At 44.6% G+C, this 27,711-nt stretch overlaps 1 protein-coding gene across 8 annotated transcripts in view; it reads left to right on the top strand.

The window, feature by feature from the left end:
* Positions 1–27,711, top strand: part of VPS13D (vacuolar protein sorting 13 homolog D) — a 243,911-nt gene that overhangs the window by 660 nt on the left and 215,540 nt on the right. For 4 of the 8 annotated variants that reach the window (XM_035019759.1, XM_035019763.1, XM_035019762.1 and 1 more), the window contains exons 1-16: positions 2,707–2,803; positions 8,567–8,644; positions 11,103–11,293; positions 11,391–11,471; positions 14,585–14,701; positions 17,193–17,297; positions 18,693–18,863; positions 19,262–19,362; positions 20,062–20,230; positions 20,386–20,487; positions 20,650–20,851; positions 22,224–22,403; positions 23,510–23,640; positions 24,478–24,553; positions 24,965–25,135; positions 26,413–26,543. In XM_035019759.1, the coding sequence (XP_034875650.1) occupies positions 2,707–2,803; positions 8,567–8,644; positions 11,103–11,293; positions 11,391–11,471; positions 14,585–14,701; positions 17,193–17,297; positions 18,693–18,863; positions 19,262–19,362; positions 20,062–20,230; positions 20,386–20,487; positions 20,650–20,851; positions 22,224–22,403; positions 23,510–23,640; positions 24,478–24,553; positions 24,965–25,135; positions 26,413–26,543 (2,103 nt within the window). Of the gene's footprint in view, positions 1–2,630; positions 2,804–8,566; positions 8,645–11,102; positions 11,294–11,390; positions 11,472–14,584; positions 14,702–17,192; positions 17,298–18,692; positions 18,864–19,261; positions 19,363–20,061; positions 20,231–20,385; positions 20,488–20,649; positions 20,852–22,223; positions 22,404–23,509; positions 23,641–24,477; positions 24,554–24,964; positions 25,136–26,412; positions 26,544–27,711 lie in introns of those variants that run through there. The other 4 variants (XM_035019764.1, XM_035019761.1, XM_035019765.1 and 1 more) reach the window with 3 other exon arrangements.

The following is a 27,711-nucleotide window of genomic DNA, read 5'->3' as shown; positions in this document are numbered from 1 at the left end:
CCCGCTCCCCGGGGTCACGCCTAAGCTGAATCCCTGCTTTCAGGTGCGGAACCCCAGCCACCAGGCGCAGTTTCCTCTGGCCTTTATCTGGGAGGTGGGGTCTCCGTTCCCTGGAGCCCACCGGCTGGAGGAAGGGCTGTGGGACCCTCGCCTTCAGGGCAGTCCCATTCCTGTGGGGCCCGAGGCCTGGCACCCGCCCCCTCTGGTCCCTTATTCTCCCCGGCTCCCACGGCGCTCAGGCCCGGCCGGCTTGGGGGAGCAGCGCCCTGGTCCCTTTGCCAGTCCTTCCTACTCCCGGCTTTGGCCGCCCCTCGAGGGAGGGGCCTGGCTCAAGGTCATGCCCGGCTGTCTGCCCGCCCGTGGGCTGAGCACTGATCCCCAGTGTCACCTACCCCACCGATTAGGGGAGGTCAGGTGCGAATTGATGCCAGGCGGCTGCCTGGAAGCCCTGGTGGACCCCAGTGTAAACACTTGGGGATTCTAGCCAGTCTGGGGGCCCTTCCTGACACCGGATTCCTTAAGGGAACCCTTGAAGTGCCTTCAAGCCTGGATTAGATGCTTAGCTGAGCTAATAGATTCCTTCAGGCTTGAGTCTTAATTTACTGACCAGGGCATTTACAGTTCTTCTCACCCCATCTTTTCCTTAATCTGTATTTTTGCATTCTTCCACCTTCAGGGGAGGTAGGTTAGGGCCTGATCTTGTGTGCAAACTGACAGTTGTTTCCCTCTACTGGGAGAGTATTTGTCGTTGGCACTTGAGAGAGAGTTTGTTGGCATTTTAGGGGTGAAGTCAATGGTATTAACTTCAAAAATAAAGAGGACTCTGATTTTGGCTCCCTGCCTAAGTGTGTTTGGAGTCTACACAGTAATACTAGAATAAGTCAGGTTCACATTTTGTTTTCACAGATTTACTTGTTTGAAGTTATAATATACAAATGTTTCTTTTGCCAGACTGTTAAACATTTCTTATTTTTAAGAATTTGTTCTTGTAACCTCTCCTTTAAATAAATGTATCCAGTAGTCTCTAGCAAATTCTTAGTTTTACACAAAATATGGCTTAAAAAAATCTTTGGAAAGAAACCAGTATTTCATCAAATGCTGTTTATTTACTTGTTTATTTTTACTGTCACTGATAGCAAATAAAAATGAATCTTGCTGGAAGTGCAAGACACTGTTGACAAAAGTTGGTCTCTCCTGGAGGTTCAGTTAACTCTTTTTTTTTTTTTTTTAAAGATTTTATTTATTTATTTGACAGAGAGAGACAGCGAGAGCAGGAACAGAAGCACGGGGAGTGGGAGAGGGAGGAGCAGGGAGCCCGATGCGGGACTCGCTCCCAGGACCCTGGGACCATGACCTGAGCCGAAGGCAGACGCTTAACGACTGAGCCACCCAGGCGCCCCGGTTCAGTTAACTCTTAACAGGGCCTTGTGTTTTGGGTCTTTGTTGGGTGGTAGCCTTTCATTTGGGATAAGTGTATCTTCTGGCACTAAGATGAAATCACTGGGGGTGGGGCAGAGTGCCTGAAAAGGATCCTGAAAGGGCTGGTTCCAAGTGGGACACATGCCATAGCAAATCTGGAGTGTCCAGCATGGTGGGCTGGTGTCTGATGTGCTTGGCCCAGAGCAAGATTTGGAACTCACAGTTCTAACTGGGATCTGCCAGCTAGCTGAGCAATTTCAGAACACATTTAAACTTTTATGTCTCAAGTTCCCTCACGTTAACGTTTTACAATACTAAAAGTAACCTGTATATTTTTTGCAGTGCTAATAAACACAGTTTTCTTATAGGTAATGGTAAAGCAGTACTGAATGTAAATACTGTAGCTGGAACCAGAGGATTTCTTGTATTTGTATTACTGACTAAGATAGTTCATTGTATCAGCATCATCTGGTGCCTGGGTTCCTGTAATGCAGTTCCGGAACATTGAAGAAGAGTGATAAACCCCCGCCTTCTCCCTTTCATTTATGCTATTTTATGAATGATCTTGATGGACAAATTTGCACAATTGAATTAGGGAAGGCTTAAAGAGGATCATTGTAGAATATGAAGTTCATTGAAATCTCTTAGGACATTTTTGCCTTAGTCTAGGACAGGTTTTTCTTTCTTTTTTTTAAGGACAAGGTTTTTCAACCTCGGCCCTCTTGACATTTGGGCTGGATGATTCTTTGCCATGGAGGAGCTGTCTTGTGCATTGTAGGATGTTTAGCTGTTTCCATGGTCTCTACTCACAAGATACCGGTAGCAGCCCCCAGTCACGATAATAAAAAATGTGTCTAGACATTGCCCAGTTACACTTGGATGAGCACCTCTGACCAGGACAGTCTAATGCCAAGGTGAATTACTAAAGGCAAGCAGTTTAATGATCAGTTACATCGAAAGGATAGACAACTTGGAATTATAGGTATGTTTTGGTATATTTTAAGTGACCATTCCTTGTAGCTGTGTCAGAACGTAGATGTGTTAGTTTGATCCTCTGCTAACAAGGCATCTTACAGTGCTGGTCACCCCATCTTTTCTTAAATCTATGCTTTGCATTCGTCCACTTTTAGGGAAGGTAGAATAGGAAATCAGCTTAGAAAAGCATTTGGTTTTCTGTTGATTTCCTTTTTTTTTTCCTTTTTCTTTCATAGATTCTTCTATGACCATGAGAGAGAGAAGTAAAGAATGATCCATGATTTTTAAACACCTTATCTTGAGGATATAGTCATGTTGGAAGGTCTTGTAGCCTGGGTTCTCAATACCTATCTGGGAAAATACGTCAATAACCTGAACACTGATCAGCTGTCTGTTGCGCTTCTGAAAGGTGAGTACATGTATCTCTTTTTGGTAAAGAATTTCAATTTTTTTAATATTCATTTTGTTGCACTGGGAATGGTAAAACATAATGCCCAGACGGCTTTGTACTAAGTATGTGTAAAAGGAAATACGTTCTCCCCCATGACGCTGATTATTATTACAGGGCAACTTAAGTATGTAGCTGTATTGCTATGGATTTTAGGGAACTACTAAATATTAAAAAGAAAAAGGCTATACTGCTGGTGACTGTGCTTTATCCCAGTTAATTTTTTAGCTTTATGAAGCTTTATGGAGGTGGCCATGATGTAATGACAGTGGCGTTGGCTTTGGCTTCAAATCCTGTTGTGTTACTCATTAGCTATGTGAACAAGCGATTGAAATTCCGAGCCTTAGTTTCTTTAGGAAAAGCAGGTAAGGGGCACCTGGGTGGCTCAGACGGTTAAGCGTCTGCCTTTGGCTCAGGTCATGATCCCAGGGTTGTGGGATCGAGCCCCACATTGGGCTCCCTGCTCAGTGGGGAGTCTGCTTCTCCCTCTCCCTCTGCCTCTCCCCCTACTCATGCTGTCTCTCACTCTCTCTCTCAAATAAATAAATAAAATCTTAGGGATGCCTAGGTGGCTCAGTCATTAAGCGTCTGCCTTCGGCTCAGGTCATGATCCCGGGGCCCTGGGATCGAACCCCGCGTCGGGCTCCCTGCTCGGCGGGAAGCGTGCTTCTCCCTCTCCCACTCTCCCTGCTTGTGTTCCCTCTTCTGTCAAATAAATAAAAAATAAAATCTTTAAAAAAAAAAAAAGAAGCTTTTAAAAATAAATAAATAAAAATCTTAAAATAAATAAATAAAATCTTAAAGGAAAAAAAAAAAGAAAAAGCGGATAATATACCTCTCCAGGGTTGCTGTAAGGCTCAAATGGATCAAATGGAATGACATTTAAAGCTCCTGTCCTGCTGGTGTATAAGAGACACCAAGTTGAAGCTTTAAAATACGTTACTGTGGGGTCTTTGATAGAATAAAGCTTGAGACACTTCAGCCTTTACAGGCCTATCCTTGGTAAATGCCTATACGTGATTTAATGCAGTGCAGGGAACTGGTGTGAGGATTGGAAAGCCGCTTTTTTTTTTTTTTCCTTCTCGTTTTAATGTAAGTTCTCTTCGCTCAGCTCAAAATGGAATGCTTGAACAAATCTAGAGAAAGGAGGTAGTCTGCAAGCATGTAGCAGCCCACAAAATGGAAAGGAGATCTCAGGTACGGCTGGAAGCTCACCTTCCTGGGGGTGTGGGTTTTGGCAAGTAGACCAGGACAGGTTAGTGGAGATGGCGCTGGTACAGATTGTGGTGGAGTCTGTGAGAATAGGGTGCCCATGGCTCATTTGTCCCCAGAAATATTGTTTCCAGGTTTTTCTGACCCATCTAAACCAGTAAAAGGATTGTGGCAGCCATAGGCTGTTGGGAGCTCTCCGCTCGCCCCTCCAACTCTCCTCCTTTCATTGGAAACAGAAGTAGGTTTTTTCTTCATCTCTAGCTTCTGTCCTGACCTTTCCCTCCTGTCCTTAGAAGGGAGCTGCTAAGGGCCAGGTGAAAGCGACCAGTCTGCCGGGGAAGAGGGTGTGTTCAAAGGACGAGGGTAGCGTCAAGGTTACCTCTTTGGTCACTTACTGAAGTTCTCATACATGCTGTGAAGCTACCCAGGTCGCACAGGGCAGGTGTCAGGGCCGAGAAAGGCAAGTGCAGACCATAACCTTGTTAATAAAAGAGCTTGAAAGATCAAGAGTGATACGGTAAGAGGATGTTTGCCAAAGAAATGAATAAATAGGAATTTGTGTTATCTGATACATCACGGACTCTATACTAAACAGATTTCTAATCTGTTTTAGAATATATCTCATAATGACAACTGTGTGTATCTGTCTGATGCTTCAAAGTGCTTTTCTGTGCTTCCTGTTTAAAAAATACTCTCTTTGCAGAATAGAAAAATAATGTTTCTTTCATAGCCAGTGTTCGTGTGGTGCCCCATCCTTATGGATTCAAAGCATACCACAATGCTTGGCTAGGAAAGTGTTGGAGCAGTGAACATTGCAGTTATAGTTAAGCAGTGTTTGGAGGCAGAGGGTCCTGTATAGGCACAAGAAAGTTATTTCAGTCCATCTGCAGATATTTAGTGTCTGAGATGCTCTGGGAGATGCCAAGAAGACGGGGATAGTGGCCAAGAGTATGAATTTTATAGCCAGACTGTTTTTTTGTTTGTTTGTTTCGTTTCACAGAAAGAGAGAGAAAGAGAAAGCAGGGGTGGTGGTGGTGGTGGTCGTGGTGCAGACGGAGAGAGGATCTTAAGCAGGCTCAACAGCCAGTGCAGAGCCCAACTTGGGGCTTGATCTCATGACCCTGAGATCATGACCTGAGCCGACATCAAAGAGTCAGAGGCTTAACTGACTGAGCCACCCAGGTGCCCTAGTCAAACTGGTTTTGAATCCCATTTACCATTAACTTGGGCACATTATTCCAGTTCTTCGTGAATTCTCAAATTCTTCCTTTCTGCAAGTTGGAGAGAATATTAACTGTCTCATAAGGTTCTGAGGACTAGAATTAATGTAGGTCAGAGAGGTTAAAACCATTCTAGCAGATAGTGGGCCCTCACTCAGTCATCATCCCCCTTTGTCATGATCATCAGCATATGATTGGCTTGGGTTGGACTTCAGGGGTGCACACATACTAAAAGTAATAAAAACTCAAAGTAGCATACAAGTGTCGAAGGAGAGAGAACTTATATATGATTTTATTTGTTCAGTCTCTCAGCAAACACCAATGAGCGCCTGCTTTGGGTATGGCTCTGTGTTAGGGACTGATAACAAAAAAGGGGGGACAGTAGAAGATACCAGGATTTCAGGCATAGGGTCTGAGCCTGGTCTCACCACTTAATAGCTGTTTGTGACTGTGAGCAAGTTACTTAAGCCTCCTCTTGCCACTTGAGATCAGACAGACCTGGTACGAACTCTAGGACTACCACCTATCAGCTCGGTGACTTTTTTATTTTTTTGGAAGATTATTTATTTATTTATTTATTTGACAGAGAGAGAGCACAAGCAGGGGGAGCAGCAGAGGGAGCTGCAGGGGAGAGGGAGAAGCAGACTCCCTGCTGAGCAGGGAGCCTGATACGGGGCTCGATCCCAGGACCCCGGGATCATGACCTGAGCCGAAGGCAGACGCTTAACTGACTGAGCCACCCGGGCATCCTACCTCTGTGATTTTTAAGCAGATTGCTTACCTCTACACCTAATTTTCCTCACCTCAGAGTGGAGAAGATAATAGTATTTCCTCATATTATTGAGAGGCTTAGATGAGATGATGGAGATAAGTGCTCAGCACTAGTACAATCTCACTAAATGATTGCTGTTCCTATTACTCCACCTCGGTAGTCCCTGCCCTTGGACACCTCTTAACTTGTTAGCCATGCCAGGGGGTATATATTGTTCCACTAGAGATGCGGGCACGGTGCGGGGGGGGGGGGGGAGGGGGGAGGTGCAAAGCAGGGGAGTCATTCACCCTGTTGGGAGAACTCTGGGGAGGCTATGATGGAGGGAGCTGAGCAGGAGTTCGGCAGGCGGCGCGGGGCAGGTCACCATGTTCCAGGTGGAGTGCAGCTTGTGAGTACAGGCAGAGGGCAGAAAACTCGCAGGGCATGTTGGGGATGGTTTGGGGCCAGAAGATAGCAGCTGCCAGTGTCACATCAGGGGGCCTGAACTTCGGGCTGCGGGCCTATCTATATTTGTGGCCCAGCACTTAGGGCCCCCCTCCTTTTTGTTCCTATCAGCTCTGCACCTCAGGCTGGCTTTCTAAGTGATGCAGAGCCGTGGGAAGAGAGGTCAGCAGTTATCAGTACTGACCGAAAAGCCACCAGCCTCTAGATGTACCCCAGTTCTAGGGACTTTGCTTCTTGCTCGGCTAAGCTGAAGCATTTTGGGAGGAGACGTCCAGGAATAAGCCTGCACGTTATCTGCCTGGAAAGAAACGAAGAGCGTTATCATTTATAAAGTCCTCACCTACTCTGGGTCCCTTGAGGGACCTTTCCCAGCAGGGCCAAGTGTGGGTGCATATTTGAGTGGGTGGGGAATCAGCGAGCCTTCCGTCCGGAACCACCGACAGACCGGCCGCTGCTGCTTGTTTCTGACGTGCTGGAGGCTGCCCTTTCTTTTTGTCCTTTCCCCAGCTTCTTCTCCTTCCTAGAGCACCTCTTTCGCTCCCCGCACTTCAGCATTAATTTTCCCTGGCGTGGGCTGCCTACTGTTCCTTCCACTTCCCCAAGGTGCACAGCAGCCAAGGAAACCTAGTGCTGTCTGCCTTTGTGACGAATTTGGGTATTGAAAAATAGGGCAAATGATTCAAATTGCAAATGATGCTTTTCAAAAGAAGAAACCATATGCTTTCCCCCTTTAAGTCAGTTTCAACTGTTGAGGAACATGTTTCATGTCCCCCCCCCCCCCCCACCAAGATCATTTACTCCCCAAATGTGGAAGTAGAGTTGTTTCTGGGCTCTCGGGGGTTATTAACGTCTCCTTTTGGTTAGTCTTAAGCTATGGGAGGACCCACATGGGGACACATGTTCCTGCAAACGTCTAAAACATAAGCTGGTTGCATTTGCTCAGCATCTGCCAAGCTGCTAGATTTGAGTATTTTAGAAGCCAATTACCCACAAGTCTTGAACAGTCATTTAAAGGAAAAAAATAATTGTTTCTCACATTAGTTTGTCTTTGGCTGGCTTGCCTCTCTTCTGAGTTCCTGTACCAGTGGTTCCTGGGTGGTTGTCTGTACTCCCTGTTCTCAGAAATTGCCTTAAGTTGTGCAAACAGTTTTGTAGAATTATGGCTGTTTCCTCTGCCCTTTAGGATGGGGACCCTGCCTTCTCTTTTCATATTCCCAGTGGCCAGCACAATGCCTGCTAGAGGTTGGGGAGTGGTATGTCAGTGTGGACGCATGACTTCCACAGCTGGGAGAGTGAGAGCAAGGCAGAGAGCCTTGGCCGTTCAGAGACATCTCGAACCTCTAGGTTTAAGTTCTGTAAAAGCTGGCTCTGAAAAGGACCTTCAGCGGTGGTTTGTTCTTTGCTTTCGGACAGGTGATTAAGCCTGCAAGCCAGGAGAGAACTGGTCTCTCCAGAAGGGAGAGTAGAATTCCTTTTGATGACCAATTTTATTGAACTCTTCATGGGCTCTCAGATGTTGCGTACAGTAGACCCATTTGTTGGGGGGTGGGTGGGTTGCCGGAGCTTGTTAAAAATTGCAGATTTCTGTGTTTCAATCCCAGCGATGTCTCGCAGGGGGCCCTGGAGCCTGCATTTCTTCCCAGCTGACTCAGATGTTAATGGTTGTCTAGTGAATATTCACCTAAACTAGGGGTCTGCAAACTGGCTAGTGGACCAAATCCAAACTGAGAATGGCTTTTATATTTTTAAAGCCTTGTAAAAAAAAAAAACAACAAAAAAACACCAGAGAGAATATACAACAGATACCGTAAAGCTTGAAATATGTACTGTCTGGCTTATTATAGAAAAAGATTCCTGCCTACACCCTTCACCTGCTGGTGAGCTTCAGCTGTCAGAGTGGGGTGGTCAGGAAACTAGTGTAGACAGAGAACACAGGCTGGTCGCAGTGCTGCTCCTGGCTTTTTCTGGCCGGGCTGAGCTGTAAAACTTGCCCTTTAACCTTCCAAGATTTGCACACAGTAGGTGCCTACTGCCTGTGTTGGGTGAACATTTCATGCTATTGTTTTTATTTTTCAGGTGCTGTTGAGTTGGAAAATTTGCCCTTAAAGAAAGATGCCTTGAAAGAGCTGGAATTACCGTTTGAAGTCAAAGCTGGTGTGTGGAACTCCGCAGGAGAGGGAGGCAGTCTTCCACTGCTTCTTCCACTGCTTGGGACAGGAAAATCCAGAGCCCTTGGGTTTGGTTCTGTTTGAGCAGGAAGAGGCAGGATAGGAAATAGGGAGTTTAGATCAGTCCTTGAGCGTGGCCTTTTCTGTCAGGATGACCTTGGGGCAGCAGTGGGGAGGTCAGGTGTTTCCCAGACCCACTGAATCAGAACCAAGGGAGTGTCATTGAACCTGTATGTTTCATAAGCACCACAGGTGATTCTTAACGTTTCCTGAAGTGTGAGAACTTCTGTCCTAGATACGGGGGTGGGGGGTGGTCTTATTTTTGGGGAATTCATAATATTACTGAGAGATAGTTTATTGAATGAAAGGTGGGCTCTGGAACAGTGTGCTTGGGCGTATATTCCATATCTGCTGTCACACCCCAAGGTGGTGTGGCCTTGGGGAAGTTCCCTCACTGCTCTGTGTGTTTCTCAGTCTTTAAGAGGAGGTGATAATCATTGTACCTATATCAGAGGGTTGTGGAGAGGAATACATGAGTTAATGCATTAAAATTACTCGAACAATGCCTAGCACACTCAGTAGAGGTTTGCAGTTATGATAGGAGTTCTGCAGTTACTAGATTTGGTGAGGAAACAAGAATTGTCCTGGAATAAAAATATTCTTTGTTGGGGTGCTCGGCTGGCTCAGTCAGTGGAGCCTGCTACTCTTGATCTCGGGGTTGTGAGTTCGAGCCCCATGTTGGGTGTAAAGATTACTTAAAAATAAAGTCTTAAAATTCCTTGTTAAATGACCGTGTATAAAATTAGTCCCTATTCAGACACCCCATCATCATTCAATAATACCTGTTGATGTCAGTCTTTCCATTATTTTTGGGTACTTATATTACAGTACAATGCAAGTACAATGCAAGTCAGTTGCTAGGTGGAGTAGGATAGAAATCTTGCAAAAGATTTAGGCTTTCTTGAAGTCAGTTCAAGTGATGGGTGAACTGCCAGGATCACAGGCAGAGACACTGACAAATTAGAATCTGAAAGAAGCTCAGAAATGATGATACTGAGGGTACTTCCACAGATTATTATTTGAATATCAAAGGATTAGGAGAGGCTCTTGGGGAACACTGATGAAGTTTCTTAATATTTTTGCAAAAATGACTCTATTTGTACTTGTTCCGCAAAAATTAAATGAAATGTAACAGAGGTTATATTTTGCTGTCACCTAATTTATCAAACATGCCTCTTCCCCCAGTAATTTAGGTTAGAATTGCAACTGCGCACCAATTATTATTAAACTCTTTGTGGTGAAAATTTGTATTCGGTTTCAGTTATAATATAAACTATTAAATAGAAAATCTTACTTTAATTTTTCTAGATAAAATTCAAATTAAAATGTTTTTGATTATTTGTTGCCACATTTCTTAATTTGTTACTGGATTACACAGTCGATCACTTGGTGTTAATATTCTCTTATCTTCAACAGACCAATTCCACTTGAATTCTAGATCTTAGAGGGTAGCAATTGATAACATGTTTTTCTTTCAGAGGGAACATATTAGTTGGGCCATGTGGATCTTCGAGAGATCCTTTAGGACAGTTCAGATATTCTTATGCATTATTCTTTAGTGGTGACTTGCCTCTTATTAATTGAATTTAAAGAAGACCTGTGTCCTGGGAGCCTCGGCTAGAAATGGTAGGACTTGGGAAATCAGTATCATGGTTCTAGCAGGTTTCTCGTTAGTCCGGGTTCTCATGAAGAATCAGGATTCTTCCTTGATAGAGTGCCACAGTAGTTCTGTGACCCATGTTTCAGTTGGTATGTTCAAGACTGGACATGCTGTAAGTAAGTCCAGTAATTCCCAAGAAGTGCTCCTCAACCAGCCCATGAATAACGAGCAAGAAATGAGTTTCGTGCTCATGGGCTTGTGCAGGGGCCGTGGGGAGAAAGACACCCCAAGGAAGTTTAAGATGTAGTTCAGTTGGGGAAGAGGCACCTCGTGGAGGAGAGCTGTTGCATTTGATAGGGCCAAGTCACACTGGGCTTTTTATTTTTTAAAGATTTTATTTGAGAGAGAGAGAGAAATAGCGACAGAGAGCACAAGCAGGGAAGGAGAGGGAAGCAGGCTCCCCGCCAAGCGGGGGGCCTGACACGGGGCTCGATCCCAGGACCCCGGCATCATGACCTGAGTCGAAGGCAGATGCTTAACCTAACACTGAGCCACCAGGCGCCTCCACCCTGGGCTTTTGCATCTTTTACTTTATTTTGCCTCGTTCTTAGAGATCTCAGCCTGCTAACTTTCTGTTTCCCATGTACGAGAACCTGCTGCCTGTTTTCTTAGATTAAAAACTAAATGGTAAAAGTTCTTATGCTTCTTATACAAAACTAAAAGAATACAGAAAAATAGAAGTAAAAATGTGTATCAGCACTTGACAAGACTTTGCTTTTCCCAGGCCTGATTGGGAAGGTAACTCTTCAGATTCCCTTTTATCGCCCCCACGTGGACCCTTGGGTGATCTCCATCTCCAGCCTTCACTTAATCGGATCCCCTGAAAAGCTAGAGGATTTCAATGATGAGAAGGAGAAGCTCTTGGAGAGGGAGCGCAAGAAGGCTCTGCTTCAAGCCCTGGAGGACAGATGGAAGGCAAGGCACACCCCCTCGGCCACCAGACCAGCTGCGGTGAGACAGATGAAATGAGCAGAGCACTGGATTCGGCTAACTTCGGCTCTTTCCTTTGTAGAATGAACGTCAGCAGAAGGGGGAATCCTACTGGTATTCAGTTACTGCCTCCGTAGTTACGAGAATTGTGGAGAATATTGAAGTAAGTCCTCCTGACTTTTATAAAGTATGAACATGACAGGGACTTCTCAGGCTTAACTGTGTTGCGCTTCTTAGTACCTTGTTTTTCATGGGTTCAACTGGAATGGGGTGTACAGAGCCTTGGCCGACTGCTCAGGTGTGCCCTCTTCTAGGCAGTACCAAAGGAAAACCTGAAAAGCAAGTCTCCAGCTCTGGGCAGACACAGGTTTTTCTTGCGTCAGCTTGTGTGAGTAGGAGTTTTCCTTTCATATTTCGCTTTGTTTTTGAACATTGGACTCTTACTTGCTAAAAGGATGTATCTCCTAAGAAGCTGGGTCACCTAAACCTTCATGACTGATCATTTCAGGGCATTTCACTTCACCTCTCTGTCTCGGTTTCTTCATCTGTAATGCGAGAGAGGTTGAATACGTGGTTTCCGGTTGATTACATAGTGAATTGTGAGCAGCCCACGGAGGTGTTTAATCTCTCACTGATGGATCTGGTGGCGGTTTGAGGAGTTACAGTGACAGGGCTGTTGGCCACGTTTTCTGCTTTAATTACAGTTTTGTTTCATCCTCAAAAACTAGATCAGGGTCCACACTCATTTTTATGAGTGCCGCAAGAGTGAGCCTGTACGTAGTACCTCCGGGGTTTTCTTGCAGTGTCAAGATGACACAGGCTAAATGGTTTCAAGGTATACTACTGCCCCCCAAAATGCAGTCGGAGGTTGTTGGTTTCATAACTGTCGTTACGTTGACAAAGAGATTGGTGCATTTGAGGTGAGTGCTTTGAATTCTTTTTCAGGCAATTGTATTTTTTTTTTTTTTAGCTGTCATTGATTTTAAATAATTCATCATCATTATTTTTACTAATAGCTTTATTGAGATTTAGTTCACACCCCATAAAGTTTACAGTTTTAATGTGTACACTCCAGTGTTTTTTTAGTGTGTTTGCAAAGTGCCTAGGTTACCACTGCCTAATTCCAGACCACTTTCATTACCCCCAAAAGAAACTCCATACCCACTTAGTAGCCACTCCCATTTCTCCTCTCCCTCTAGCCCCATGCAACCACTAATCTTCTTTATGGAAACTGCCTATTTTGGACATTTCATATCCATGTGATCGTACACCGTGAGGCCCCTTGTGTCTGGCTTCTTGCACTTAGCATAATGCTTTCAAGCTTCATCCATGTTGTGGCGTGTACCAGTACTTGATTCCTTTTTATGGCTGAATAATGTATTCAGTCAAAGATACGGATTGTCAAAGATAAAGTTGAATGTTAGTGAAAGCGGTGAAAACAGATTTTATTCAGTAACTGCTGACAGAAGCGGAAAGAACAGAGTTCTGTTCCAAATTACACAGAAGTGACAGGGCCTTTCCAAGGGAGAGTGAGGCAGGGGATCCCGTGGGGGAGGGCTCAGGTGAAAAATGACAAAGGGTCAGTGTCCATGTGATAAGGCCAGCTATATCTGCTAGCTGGGCTGCTTTGCTCCCGCAGAGACAGACTGAGAGACAAGGCCCTGTCCTTCCTGATGATTACATTTCAAAGGAATGGCTTTCAAGTCCTTGATTATAGGAGATACATACACATCTCATAGGGACAGAGAAAGGATTCACAATTGGAAGCCCTTTTTGGTAAATGCTCTAAGAAAGGGAGGTCAGGGACCTATTGTCAGGCTTTGGCTGGAAAAAACAGCCCTGAGCTTTTCCAGACAGGAACTCAGAATGAGGCTGGAATGTCCCAGGGATGCAGGCTTAAGCTTCTAGAAGCTGTGTTAAATGTGGTTACATCTCTCAGTGCAGGAGGTTGAATGGAGTATTCATACCGAGAGGTTTTGTGGTTTTTGGGATATACTACATTTTGTTTATCTGCTTATCAGTTGATGGACATTTGGGTTGTTTCCACTTTTTGCCTGTTATGAATAATGCTGGTGTAAACATTCATGTATATGGTTTTGTGTGAATATATGTTTTCAGTTCTCCTGAGTATATACTTGGGAGTGGAATTGTTGGAGTCATATGGTAACTATGTGTTTAATTTTTTGAGGAACTGGCAAACTGTTTTTCAAAGAGGCTGTACCGTTTTACATTTTCACCAGTGATGTAGGAGCATTTCCATTTCTCCACATATTCATCGACACTTGTTATTATTGTCTATCTTGTGATAATAACCACACTAGTGAGTAAGAGGTGCTACCTTGCTGTGGTTTTGATTTGCATTTTCTTAATGGCTAATGTTGAACGTCTTTCCATATGCTTATGGTCACTTGCGTGTCTTTTTTGGAGAAATGTCTATCCAGATCCCTTTTCCATTTAAAAAATTGATTTTTTTTTTTAATTGTTGAGTTGAAAGAACTCCTTATATATTTTGTTGTTGTTTTTAAAGATTTTATTTATTTATTTATTTATTTGAGAGAGCACAAGCAGCGGGGAGGGACAGAGGGAGAGGGAGAAGCAGGCTCCCAACTGAGCAGGAAGCCCGATGTGGGGCTCAGTCCCACGACCCTGGGATCATGACCTAAGCCGAAGGCAGATGCTTAACCAACTGAGCCACCCAGGTGCCGCAAGAGCTCCTTACATATTTTGGATTCTAGTGTCTTATCAGATGCATGATTTGCAAATATTTCCTCCCATTCTTTGGGTTGTCTTTTCACTTACTGTTACAATTCTTAATTCACTGAAGCAGAGTGCCTTTTCTGTAGCCCACCTCCAGGGGCCAGGGGAAATAAATAAGTACAGAGTGTATGTGCCCTGCTGGTGTTCCTGTGTCTAGGTGTGGGGACACAGAGGCAAGGTTAAGATATCGTAAGAGAGGGCAGGCCAGTTATCTATATCCAGCGGTATTTCTTTTAGTGTTTTTTAAAGGGGTCTTGTGAAATGGTTTAATGAAAGTATTGTAGGTCTTTTCTGGAGGTAGCACCAATCACAAATAAGTGTCATTCATGTCATTTGTGATTATAGCTCTCAGGATTGTGGTTATCATCCTTGTAGCATTGGACATGTGTGTGCTGTAAGCATTTGTATAAGCTGCCTGCTGTGACTTATTTAAATGCTCAAGGGCAGTTTGACGTCTGCCTGTCGTATTCTACCTATGCACGTGTCTAAATGCCTTTTCTTTTGTTCTCTCCTTTGCAGTTAAAAATTCAAGATGTCCATTTGCGCTTCGAAGATGGTATTACCAACCCGTCCCATCCTTTCGCATTTGGCATCTGTATTAAGAATGTGTCCGTGCAGAATGCTGTGAATGAGCCTGTGAGTATGAACTGTGCCTGTAACCTAGGAAGAAAGCACTGGTTCTCAGGAATATGGGGCTCTGCCTTTGGTCATTTCATGTTCCGTACAGGAGGCCGCATTCTTTTTCACCATGTTCTTTGGTGGGAATGCATGTTTCTTGTTTGTGTCAACAGATTAATTTGCCAAAGTCGGGGACTGGCCAATTTTCTCTGACCTTTCGTTATTTCACTCATACGTTAAATGTTGATGTTATCCCTTTCATTTTATGCACGAAGAAACTGAGTCATAGAACGGGTTTCAGCTTTGCTTTTCTTCTCATGCTATGTGTACTCCTGGGGGAAGCTCGTTCTGTATCATAGAATCAGCCATGCCCTGGGAATGTTTGTTGATGCCTCTATGTCTTGAACCTCTCTTCTGACCTTCTTGTTCGTGGTCTTTAACTGCCTATGGGACACCTCTGGCGGTTTAGGCTTGTCATAAGCAAAATTATCCCATTATGTTCCACCGGCCCTGAAACCAACTTTTCCCGTTTATTCTCTAACACGTTACTGAATGTTAAAACAAACAAAACTGACATCTTTTGAGCCCTTTTATATGCCAGGCACTGTTCTTAGCACTTTACCTGACTTACCTCATTGAATTCTCAGTACTTTTCACCACCGCCGTTAGCCTCTTGTTACATGCCGCTAAGCTCACTAAGGTGCACAGTGATGGAGTGCCAGAGCCAGGTCTGAACCCACATGGACCAGCTGCAGAGTGGGGGTTGGCAAACTGTGGACCGTAGAGCAAAGCCCCCCCACTCCCCGTTTTTGTCCGTAAAGAATGACTGGATCATGGCCGCACCCATCATTTACATATCATTCAAGGCTGCTTAGGTGCTCTAGTGGGTGGAATTGAGTCGTTACAACAGAAACTGTACGGTCCACGAAAGCTGTGAGTACATAGGAGTACTCCCTGGCCCTTGGCAGAAAGTTTGCCCCCCTTGTTCCGGAGCATGTGTTCTTAGACAGTATGCCGAGCTCCCCAAGCCTGTGCTCAACCTTTTGCTTCTTATTCTTCAACCTCTATCCATCTGCTCACAGCATCCTGCCGGTTTTCCTTGCAAAATGTCTCAAATGTGTCTCTTCCTGTCATCCTCACTGTGACTGCCTTGCTTCAGGATCCTGTAAGTTTTGGCCTGGGCTTATGAAATATCCTGTTTCGTGACTTCCTTGCTTCCATCCCAGGCCCTTGATTCTTTGTAACCCAGTGCTTCCTAGTCTCTTCCACATCATGGCACACATAGGAAAAAGGAATCATTTGGCCAGGATGCTGGGGCAAATGCATGTGGCTGCTGGGGGCTGGGGGTGGGGAGCCAGATATTTCTAAATGTAACTTGAACCTATAAACTTGTCTATATCCTGATACACTCACGACTCTTTTTCTCTAGCACACCAAGGAGGGAAGCTCCACTTTGCAGTGTTGCCAGAGTCCTGTTTCTCAGACACGTCCCTGACCCTGGTGGCATGCCTGCAGCACACCCCGCAGCGGCTCCAGGGCTCTTGAAGTGTGAAGTCCACACTCCCTAGTGCGGCATAAACTTCCTTTCCTAGGGCTGCCTTAACAACAAATCACCACAAATGAGATGGCTTAAGACAACAGAAATTTATTCTCTTTAGTTCTGGAGGCCTGAAGTCCAGAATCAAGGTGTTTGCAGGGCCAGTTTCGTCTGGAGGCTGTGAGGGAGAATCCGTGCCTCCTTGCTTCTGGTGTTTGCCTTCGCGTTCCTTGGCTCGTGGATGCATCCCTTCCGTCTCTGCCTCCGTCTTCCCATGGTCTTCTCCCCTGTGTGTCTGCCTTCTTTTCTTAGAAGGACCCCAGTCATTAGATTAGGGCCCACCGTCATCCAGTATGACCTCGTTTTAATTCGATTACATCTGTAAAGACCCTATTTCCAGTAACGTCCCCTTCGCAGGTTCTAGGAGGACATGAGTTTCTGGGGGGAGGGAAACTACTTAACCCAGGATACCTAGTAGCATTCCAAGCTGCTTTCGTCAGCACTTAACTCCCCACTCCAAATGTGTGTACCAATCCTGCCCTCACACCATGGGTATAGTGCTCCCATTACACAGATGTAGTCACCGTCCTCTGGAGACACCAGGCCTTCTGTATGGTGGGCCCAACACTTCGATGTGTGTCCCCATCCTTCCCTTCTACCCTGCCCTGTGCTGGAACCGTATACATCTTTTGATGCTCATCCATGCAGTGACATTTTCTCTTTTGTTTGCTCATAGCATCATAGGTATTCTTCTTCAGCTTCCCTCTGCTTAGTTGAAATTGTTGCATGTTTGTATCCCCAGTTAGCTGGATTTTGAACACTGTAAGAGCAAAACTGTGTTTTAATTCACTTTTGTATCCCCAGCATCTTGCAAAGTGCTGATGTGTGCCTCCTCAGAAATGGTTTGTTGAATGAATGAATAAGTTTGTGAATACAGAGAGTCATGTTTTTTTCTTCACTGTTTTACCTCAGGTACAGAAATTAATGCGGAAAAAGCAACTAGATGTGGCAGAGTTTAGCATCTATTGGGATGTCGATTGCACTTTGTTGGGGGATTTGCCCCAGGTGGAGTTACAGGTACGATTCTGGCAGAAGGCTTTATGGTAACACAGTAGAGAAGTAAAGAGTGTGGGGCTACCGCCACATAGGTTTCTGTTCTCTGTGGCTCTGGTCACCATTCCCATGCCCGTCTTCCTCCAAGGGCATCCATTCTCAAGTGGGTTTGCTTGAGGTACTTGATATGCATGTAGTTCTGAACAATAAATAGTGTTTTGTGTATGTTTCATGTTTGTATTGCATTCTAGGTTTCTTTGTTTTCTTTTTTTCACTTAAAACTGTGTTTTTAAGATTGATTAATGTTGCTGTTTATATTCCTGGTTCATTGCTTTTGACTCCTGCATAGTGTTCCGTGGTATACACCTAACATACTATAGTTACGTATTCTTTAAGCCATCTTGCAAACTTGATGTCCAGATTTTAAATGAATAAAGCACCAGCTCTGACTCTTAAAGAAGAGCTTTCTTATTCTATGTACAGTGAAACTTTACCTTTGGTGGTATTCCTTTAGGAAATACTTAGAAAGGCATTAAAATCATGGGGCATAAAGTCTTACTGTTTGTGAAGGATAAAAAATTCTGAGTTTAATCTCTTGGTAAAGAAATTGTAGGTGGTTTAAGTAGAATGCAGAAAAAGGACTTTTCCCCCTCACCTAAGATTTTCTTTGGGAGCGCCTGGGTGGCTCAGTCGTTAAGCGTCTGCCTTCGGCTCAGGTCATGATCTCAGGGTCCTGGGATCGAGCCCCGCATCGGGCTCCCTGCTCCGCGGGGAGCCTGCTTCTCTCTCTCCCACTCCCCCTGCTTGTGTTCCCTCTCTCACTGTGTCTCTCTTTGTCAAATAAATAAATAAAAATCTTAAAAAAAAAAAAAGATTTTCTTTGGCTTGCATGCTGTTGTACAGAACGGTTTTGTTTTGCCAATTCAATTAAGTAAATACTGTACATCATACAGAAGAACTGTATGCAGTTATAAAAAATAAGAAGAAAGATCTTTATGATGAATATGGAATAGTCTCTAAGATTTAGTATTAAGTTTAAAGAACTGAGGTAAGAGCGTATGTACCACTTACGTGAGACTGGTTAAAAAACCAGAAAATCATGGATCTGTCTGAACATATGCAGAAAGCCTCTGGCACTCTCCAGAAGAAACTGGTATTACTGGTTGCGTCTGGGGAGAATAACTGGGTGGCTGGATGATGGGAGTCGGAAGGAGATATTTCACCTGTTTTTGCCTTTCAGTTTTGAACCATGTGAATGTTTTACTTAATAAGAAATATAGATAAAATTTTTAAAAATGCGAGAAGTTTTGTCCTGTTTGGGATTCTGAGGTAATAGGCGGTAAAATTCGGTAACATACGAGCATGTGACTCGATCCTGAGAACATTTGCCATAATGACAGACGTTCTTGTGACACTCAGGAGGCCATGGACAAGAGCATGGAGAGCCGCGATCATCACTACATCCTGGAGCCCGTGTGTGCGTCCGCTCTTTTGAAGAGAAACTGCTCCAAAGAGCCTCTGGGGTCTCGGCACACTCCCCGGATCGAGTGCGATATTCATCTGGAGACCATCCCCCTGAAACTCTCTCAGGTACTCTCTTTCCACCCAGTGGCTTATACTCTCTCTGTGGGACCAGTAACTGGGCGAAGGAAGCACAGTGATAGAAGGGTCTCGATACTCTTCACAGCACCCCAGGGGGAAAGAAAGTGCCTGTGAGACCGACAGCAACTGGGTTGCTGTCCGCTTAGTTTTGATTTGGTTTTGAAGCGCTGAGCAGAGGCCAGGACATACAGTAAATAGGAATACTTCACCGTCCGTGGTCGGAGAGAAGTGCCACGCGATGCTGAAACGTGGTCTCCAGTGCACACTGGATTTCCGTTCAGTGGCTTGACCATTCCGAACTGGCCTCGGTAGAGATGGGTGTTAACTGAGTAAAAGAAACGTGTCAGCATTAACCTGGTTTCTCTCTCTTAACCTCTGCTGAAAAGCTGCAGTACCGGCAAATCATGGAATTCCTCAAGGAGCTGGAACGAAAGGAGAGGCAGGTGAAGTTCCGAAGGTGGAAGCCCAAAGTGGCCGTGTCTGAGAAGTAAGGGCTTGCCAGCGACCTGTGCCTCTGAGATGCATTGTAGAGCGTGACTGTCCTTGGCTGTGGATCAGAAATGGGCCGCACTGTCCCTGGCACGTGGCTGGAGCTAAAATACAGTTGATTTTTCTGGCCTTTAAAATGTCATCTCTGTGGTTGACCTGCATTGACGTTCTCACTGTATATTTCGTTGGTGTGGGTTTACTCTCAGCTGGAGTGCAGTGGAGTTAAGGTCCTCTCGGTCTCACTTAGCAAGTAGACCAGTGTTGCTTCGGTGGGATCTGACTGTGTAGGAAGTACTTCGTGGTGCTCTCCGAACCTACTTCCCTATGTCTGTGCTCCCATGCTGTTTGGGCAGCACTTCCGTAGTACACCTTATATCTGTAGCAAAAACGAATCTTTTCCTGTTGCAGTAATAGATTTGACCGATCCAATATATTAAAAAATTTAAAGATCCTGTGTATTTCCATGACTTTTCTGAAGTATGCCATTTAAAATCTTTAGTATCCAAATCCTTGCCAGTTATCTTAAGATTGTCTTTACCTTGGAGTCACCAGTTGATTATCTGTCAGTGGACAGGACTGATATTATGGGTAATTCACACCAATCGAGTAATATATTATTAATGATGCCTAAGTTGAGAATCTGTTATTTGAAGTTTTTTGTGTAAGAAGTAATTAACATTGTTATGAAACATCTCAGCTGCCGAGAATGGTGGTATTTTGCTCTGAATGCTAACCTGAATGAAATCAGAGAGGAGAGGAAGCGTTGTACCTGGGACTTCTTGTTACACCGGGCCCGCGATGCTGTGTCTTACACCGACAAATACTTCAGCAAGCTGAAAGGAGGCTTGCTGCATGCAGACGACAGGGTGAGGGGACTGTTATCTTCATTGTTTCTTGGCTTCCAGTGGGTACGTGGGGAGGCCGATCGGTTCCCTCCCAGTACTTGTAGGGGTTTGTGAAGGTGTCCAGTTTCTCTGGAGCTCTAAGACCTGTTTTGTTTGTTTTGTTTTAACCCAAACAGGAAGAGATGCGTCGGATTGAAGAGGAACAGAGCTTTGAGGAATTAAAGATTTTACGTGAACTGGTTCATGAACGATTTCACAAACAAGAAGAACTGGCGGAGGTAAGAAATCCTCCGTGAGAAGATGCGCTCAGACCCGCCACGCTCAGAGTGGCTCAGTTTTGATGTGCTGTGCTTCTCGGGGGGACAGAGAAGAATCAGTGGCACATCACAGCTTGTTTCTGTCTCTGGAGACTCATATTTGTTCGTTTCTGGTTGATGCAGAGCCTACGAGAGCCTCAGTTGGATTCTCCAGGAGACTCTCCTGGAGACCCAGAGACCAGTGGAGGCAGTGGGATGCTCCAGTACCTTCAGTCCTGGTTTCCTGGCTGGGGTGGCTGGTATGGGCAGCAGATCCCTGAGGGGAGACCGGTCGAGGGGCTGTCAGCAGAGCAGCACGAACAGTGGACTCCCGAGGAGATCCTAGGTAAGGTGGGCAAGGGCCTTCACTTTCCTGCCCTTGGCTGCCGTGAGGGGAGACACTTGGCTCATAAAAACTCATCTGTTATTTGTGCAACGGCCCGTGGTATTTTTCAAATAAAAGAAGTAGACATTTGTAAAACAGTTTGTCTTACGTTCATAGATTCAGATGGAGGAAATTTTTGAGAGATACTTCATTTGCAACTTCATTGCTGAATTTGAATACTGAGCACAGTTTCAGAGCTGAGAGGCAGCGATCGTAAGAGAACTGAGCAAGTCAGAAGGTTTAAACTCTGAAGCTTGAAGATCAATCCAAAGCCACTCTTTACACCCACGCTGTTCAGCATGGTAGCCGTAGTCACAGATGGCTATCTATTTATATTTTTAAAAAATATTTAATTGAAGCAAACATACATAACATGCACACACCATACTTATATAGATCAGTGACTCCCAGAGTCACATACTTCCTGTACAGCCTGCACACTGGTAGAGAAATAGAACAAATCAGCACCCCAGAGGGCTTTGTGTGTTTTTTGCGGTCACTGTCCTGCACATTATAATCTTTTTCCTGACTTGTAACACTATAGATTTGTTTACCCATTTTCATTATTTATTTATTTATTATTATTATTATTTTTAAAGATTTTATTTATTTGACAGAGAGAGCACAAGCAGAAGGAGAGAGAGGGAGAAGCAGGCTCCCTGCCTAGCAAGGAGCCCGATGTGGGACTCGATCCCAGGACCCTGGGATCATGACCCAGGCCGAAGGCAGCTGCTTAACGGACTGAGCCACCCAGGTGTCCCTGTTTACCCATTTTTAAACAGATGGCTATTTAAATTCAGATTAATTAAAATTAAAAGAAAAACATTCTTTTTTTCCCCTCAGCTACACTAGGCACGTTAGCCATGGAGCTCAAAGGCGCCTGTGGTTGGTGGCTTCTGAGCCCGCGGTGCAGACATAGAGCATTTCACGGTGTTGGGCAGCGCTGTTTATGCTGTACTCTGTCCTGAATCTTCACGTCCTCCCTCATTGGAGAATGAGCTGATGAGATCTTTAAAGATCTTTAAAATTTATTTATTCATGAGAGAGAGAGGCAGAGGTAGAGGGATGTGGGACTCGATCCCAGGACCCCAGGATCATGACCCGAGCCAAAGGCAGATGCTCAACCGACTGAGTTGCCCAGGTGCCCCCAGTAAGATCTCTTATAAAACAGTGGGATCGTTTTACATTAGGAATGAAGCAGTTGCCCATGACTTTGGAGTTCTTCCTGGGGAAAACTGTTAAATAATGTCATCATCACTGTGATCTGTGTGCCTGGTGGTGCTTTTTGAATTTTCCCGGCGTTCCCCTAACATCTTTCCTTCCTCACGCTCAGGCACCGAGGAGTTTTTCGACCCCACGGCCGATGCGTCCTGTCTGAGCACGTACACGAAGCGGGACCTGGTGTTTGCCCGACTGAACGTGCAGCTGCAGCGGGGCACCGTGACGCTGCTGCACCAGGAGCCGGGCGGCCTGCGGACGGAGGAGTGCGCCTTCATGCAGCTCGAGTTCTCAGGTGCTGCCCCGCAGAGCCCCCAGCTGTTGCCACTCTCCCCTGGTGCCCGTGTCCACTCGAGTCTCCTTGTTTGTGGTCCTTACGTTCTAGCAAGTTGCTTTGAGCGCAGGGTGGTTGAATGCTGAGTCGCTGCTGGGGCGGGGAGATACAGGGTTAGGTGCCTGTGAGCCTCTGATCATAACATTCACCAGCAGGTCGGTACAGAACCCTATGTCATGCGTGTCTGTGTGTAAAGACAGCTTACTTCGTATATATCGTGGATTCATTAATACTGAACTCGGCCGCGGCACTGTAACTCGTGCGTGAGTGAAGCTTGTCTGCTGGAAGGCCCGGCACTGCAGTGTGGAGGCCGTTTTAAACCATGAAATCACCAACAAAAAGCACAAAAACGCCAACAACTTGGCACTCAGTAGACCACGAGAGGGGCATGTGTGTGCAGTATGAGCCACGCTAAACCAAGAGGGCAGAGCAGTGTTATCTGGTTCACCCTTAGCTGCGAGCATGCACATTACGTGATGTGTTTCTGTTCTGCACATGTCCTCAGAAGACCGTGAGGATGGATTTTGGGGTTGTAAATAAGTTTTAGTGAGTAGGAGAATTCACAAACGTGGAACCCACGAATAATGAGGATTGACCATGTCTGACCTGTGTTTGTGACTTGGAATTAAAGGTGGATAAATAGCTATGCACATGTTGGTGTTTTTACATCTCACATATACTTTTATTTAGGTGTATAAAATAGGCATTTATCTCAGTAATCTAAAGGTAAACAACCGAAAAAAAAAAAGAGCCAGTTTGTTTGACTTTATAATCGTGAGAGCTGAGATACCATAAACTTAGTGTGAGTCAGCAGATTGCTTGAACTCAATGGTAACATGCTCTGTTTAGAATTCATTCTGCAAGGAAACTTCTAATATTCTGTATGTCGTTATATAGAGAGATTTATACAGACACAACAATATGTGGATAGGATTTTTGGTTCTACTTTCAACAAAAAAGACTTCATGATATTTAATCGTCCTCTGTAAAACATTATATTTCATACTTTTTAAGATACTTCAGGTTATCATGGCATACTATCAACTCTTATATTGATGTTTTTGTAGATGTGAAGCTACTAGCAGAATCTCTTCCTCGAAGAAATTCCTCCTTGCTCTCAGTCCGGCTGGGTGGACTGTTTCTTCGAGACCTGGCCACAGAAGGCACCATGTTTCCCCTTCTGGTGTTCCCGAATTCAGTACGTACAGCAGTGGGATGGATGCTCCGTCCCGGGTGGGGTGAACTGTGATCTGTCTTAGGCAAGCAATAGGTAATGTTCACGTTCATTCTGACATTTGGTCATCTTGAGACAAATGGGCTGATTAAAAACAAACTGGAATTCAGTAAGGTTTTTTTAATTTGTCAGAGAGCGAATGTTGGAGGGATTTATGGCAGTGCCTTCTTCCTCTCCTTTGTCATAGCTGCCGTGGGGTGGTTTGCTCTGTTTTGGAAGAAAATGCCATAAGCACCACTATTTTCTGCATTTCAAGGTCAATGTTCGCATCTCTTCTGTCTGGAATTCATTTTCATGCATTCTGACCCTAAGTCACTGGTAGAAAGTCTCATCTTTTCCGGAGTTCCAAGAGAACCACTTCAAGTTATCTATATATATGTAATCTTTTTTATATTCAACATACTTTACTAATTAGATCTTTGATCTTATTAAGTTGGCAGAGATATGATCAGAATAGTTGAGCATTTAGCCACTTGCTCCGTCTGTGATTTTTTTAGAGTGTGGATTGCGGAGAGGGTGGGAGTGCAGCGTGAGAGTCTAAAGGGCCATACATACTTCCTACTCATTTAGGAATCATTCATTAAACGTGCTGACTGCAGAGTAGCATACAGTCCATTTTAGCTTAGAAAAGGGCACAAATGAGAGAGGTCAGTCTGCAAGTCCTCTAATCCGACGTCAGATGAGTTTTGATTTGGTTGTGCTAAGCGAGAGTGAGGCCAAAGGGCAGAACTTGAGGAAGTGTGTGCACGGCGAACTGTCCTCTCTCACCTGACATTTATGCATTTTTGTATGTTTTAATAGCAAAAAGAAGTTGGCAGAGTCTCACAGTCTTTTGGTCTCCAAACAACATCTGCAGACAGAAGTGATCATAACCCTGGTAATTTGTCATATGTTCTTAAAACTAATCTTTAGAAATAAGATGATTACAGATCAGTAGTCTTAGAGGGAGTGTGTCCTCTTTTGGCCCAGCCGTTTGTTGTGTGGATCTGTGTTTGTCTTGGAGACCGTGTTCTCTGTTAACCTGTGTGTGACCTGTGTCAGCCTGTAGGGCTTCCGGGGCCTGGGTTTCCATAATGGGAGTGAATACACCAACCCAGTCTTGAAGATGCCTGTTGAAAATTAGAGGCAATCCTCATTAGGGTCTCTGTTTTATAAAATTTTCATAAATGAGAACTAATTGGAAAATAATTTAGAAAATGTCTTTTTTCCAGAATTACTTACAGGTTATCAAGAATAAGGCGATTGTTTTTGCTGTGGTCCATTTTCTTTCTCTGGTTCTTCCCTTTAGCTGCGGACCCAGATGACCCGGTTTTTGAGATGCTGTATGAGAGAAATCCAGTGCACAGCCATTTTGAGAGGCGGCTGAATGTCAGCACGAGGCCCTTGAACATCATATATAATCCCCAGGCTATTAAAAAAGTAGCAGACTTTTTCTACAAGGGAAAGGTTCATACCTCAGGTTAACTTTTTTGTTTGTTTGATCTTATGTTACTTTCTATAGACATCTTTCTTGTCCTTTTTAGTGCTTTGGACAAGGGTTATTATACATTGAAGTGACCTGCTAGTGGCTGGAATCATAAAGGCTTGGAGGGCACATGGATAGGGTTGTCCTTAGTTAGGGAAACAAAGTAGATGTCCTTGGAAAATTACTTTTCCAAAAAGGATCAATATCCCTAAATATTTTCTTTGTCTTTGCTTCCTTTTAGCATACTTTAAAAAATTCTTTCCATTCTATTAGGATGGTGGTTTCCTTGGCTACCCAGGATATTTTAGGCCAGTGAGTTTAGGAGGAACATTCAAGAACTTCCCTCTAAAACAAAACAAAACAAAACAAAAAAAAACTTCCCTCTAAATGGCAGGGTCAGTGGTCGGTTTCACTTGTTTGGTGCAGCGTGAAATACTGTAGAACTCATCCTTGCGCTGCTCTATGTCATCATTGCTTTATTCATGCCTCCCTTTGTGTCCAGGAGAGATTTGAGTTAGGAGGAGCAGAAAAAGCACTTTCATTGACCAGGGAAGTTGATAAAACAATAGTTCTTTCCTACATGTATCCCCTCTCTCCCTCCTTATAATAATGGAGCTATTTTATTTTTATTTTTATTTTTTATTTTATTTTATTTATTTATTTTTTAAGATTTTATTTATTTATTTGACAGAGAGAGACCCAGTGAGAGAGGGAACACAAGCAGGGGGAGTGGGAGAGGGAGAAGCAGGCCTCCCCGCAGAGCAGGGAGCCCGATGTGGGGCTCGATCCCAGGACCCTGGGATCATGACCTGAGCCAAAGGCAGACGCTTAACGACTGAGCCACCAGGTGCCCAACAATGGAGCTATTTAGTTTTTGGTCCAGTTTTTGAGTCTTCATGTCAACAACAGCCATAAATGCTGTGGCTTTATTGCTCTGTCCCTGATAGAATCTAGAAGGCATTTCCTTCCAAATTCCACTTTCTCTCTTAATGTAGTGGTATGCTTTCAAGATTTACAATAGTCTGGGGTCATTCGGAAAATGGTTCAAGAAAATTCTAGTGACTTAGGTGCCTTTCCCCCCATGGCGGGGTCCCCATCATTGCCTCCGGTTACCGTACACAGTGCCGGCGCAGGTGGGCGTAGGAACTGTTGTTGTGCAGATGGTTTTTTAGCTTCGGTGGAAATGTGTGGTGAGAATAGATGTAGCAGTGGTCTTTTCCACCCAGCCGTTTGAAAATACTCACTCCTCCCGTGCGTCTCTAATCTTGCAGGTTTTGGTTATCAGTCTGAACTTGAGCTGAGAGTGGCGGAAGCTGCCCGAAGACAGTATAACAAACTGAAGATGCAGACCAAGGCGGAAATCCGACAAACGCTCGATCGTTTGCTAGTGGGTGATTTCATCGTAAGTGGGGCAGGGGCAGGCATTCCCTCTGTCCGGTTCTTCACCTCCTCTACTTAAGCATGCTTGTTTCAACTGAAACAAGCTTGTTTCAACTGAAACACATGAAATCCTTCTTAGCTAGCAAAAAACAAAATCTCATGGCTTTTACAGTCAGGGTGTCAAGAATAAAAACGAATGGCTGGGACTAGACCATGTTTCTTCCCTGTGTCTGTCTTGGAACACTCTTGAGACTCGTCCTTATTCCATTTTCTAGACCCGATAATTTACAAATGTTTCACTTAGGGCGCCTGGGTGGCTCAGTTGGTTAAGCGACTGCCTTCAGCTCAGGTCATGATCCTGGAGTCCCAGGATCGAGTCCCACATCGGGCTCCCTGCTCAGCAGGGAGTCTGCTTCTCCCTCTGACCCGCTCTCCTCTCGTGCTATCCCTCACTCTCTCTCTCTTAAATAAATAAAAATCTTAAACAAACAAACAAACAAATGTTTCACTTAAGAGCACCCCCCTTCACTTATGATTATCGGAAGAAAAACGCCTGGAATGGCGCCCCAGTTTTGATTCCCGGGTGTGATAGTCCCTTTGTGATGCTAAGTGACCAACTGACGCGAGGATGCCGTAGACCAGGAGAAACACCTTAGCAGTCCAGCAAAACTGTTTCTAGCACGGCGGCCCGGAGGTGCACTGCTCAGATGCAGCGGTAGGTGGAGAGGGAGAGCCTGGCCCCCTTCAGAGAGCAGAGCCCCTGTACGCGTAAGGGACAGCAGCAGTGTTCCAAGTAAGACGGTACCGGCTGTGGTATGGGATGAAGAATTAGTCCTGTTTTTTGTTTCTCGTGTGTGTGTTTGAACACAAAGGCAGCAGTTAGTATCCTCTTACTATCTTAGGGATGTTTCCTTTTTGATACCATTGACGTAGATTAGCTTTTTACTACATCCGTGTATGTGAGGCTAATTTTAGTTTCAGGGAAGAACAGTGAACACACTTATAACTTGGTGTCTTTTTTATATATCAAATGTCAAAGCTTATGTTTTCCACTAAGATACTTGGGACATGGAAGTTCATGGTTGCCAGTGTCTGTGAAGAAGTAAAAATATTTGAGTTTCTCTGTTTGCTGGAATTCCATAATTTCTACAGTACTGTGAGATAGTGAGCCCTATAAATTTAGAAGCATG

Source organism: Mirounga leonina, unplaced genomic scaffold, assembly GCF_011800145.1.
Source record: "Mirounga leonina isolate KUSES-001 unplaced genomic scaffold, KU_Mleo_1.0 Mir_173, whole genome shotgun sequence".
Lineage (NCBI taxonomy): Eukaryota > Metazoa > Chordata > Mammalia > Carnivora > Phocidae > Mirounga > Mirounga leonina.
Note: the sequence above shows the minus strand (reverse complement) of the source record. Positions and strands in the feature narration are given on the sequence as shown.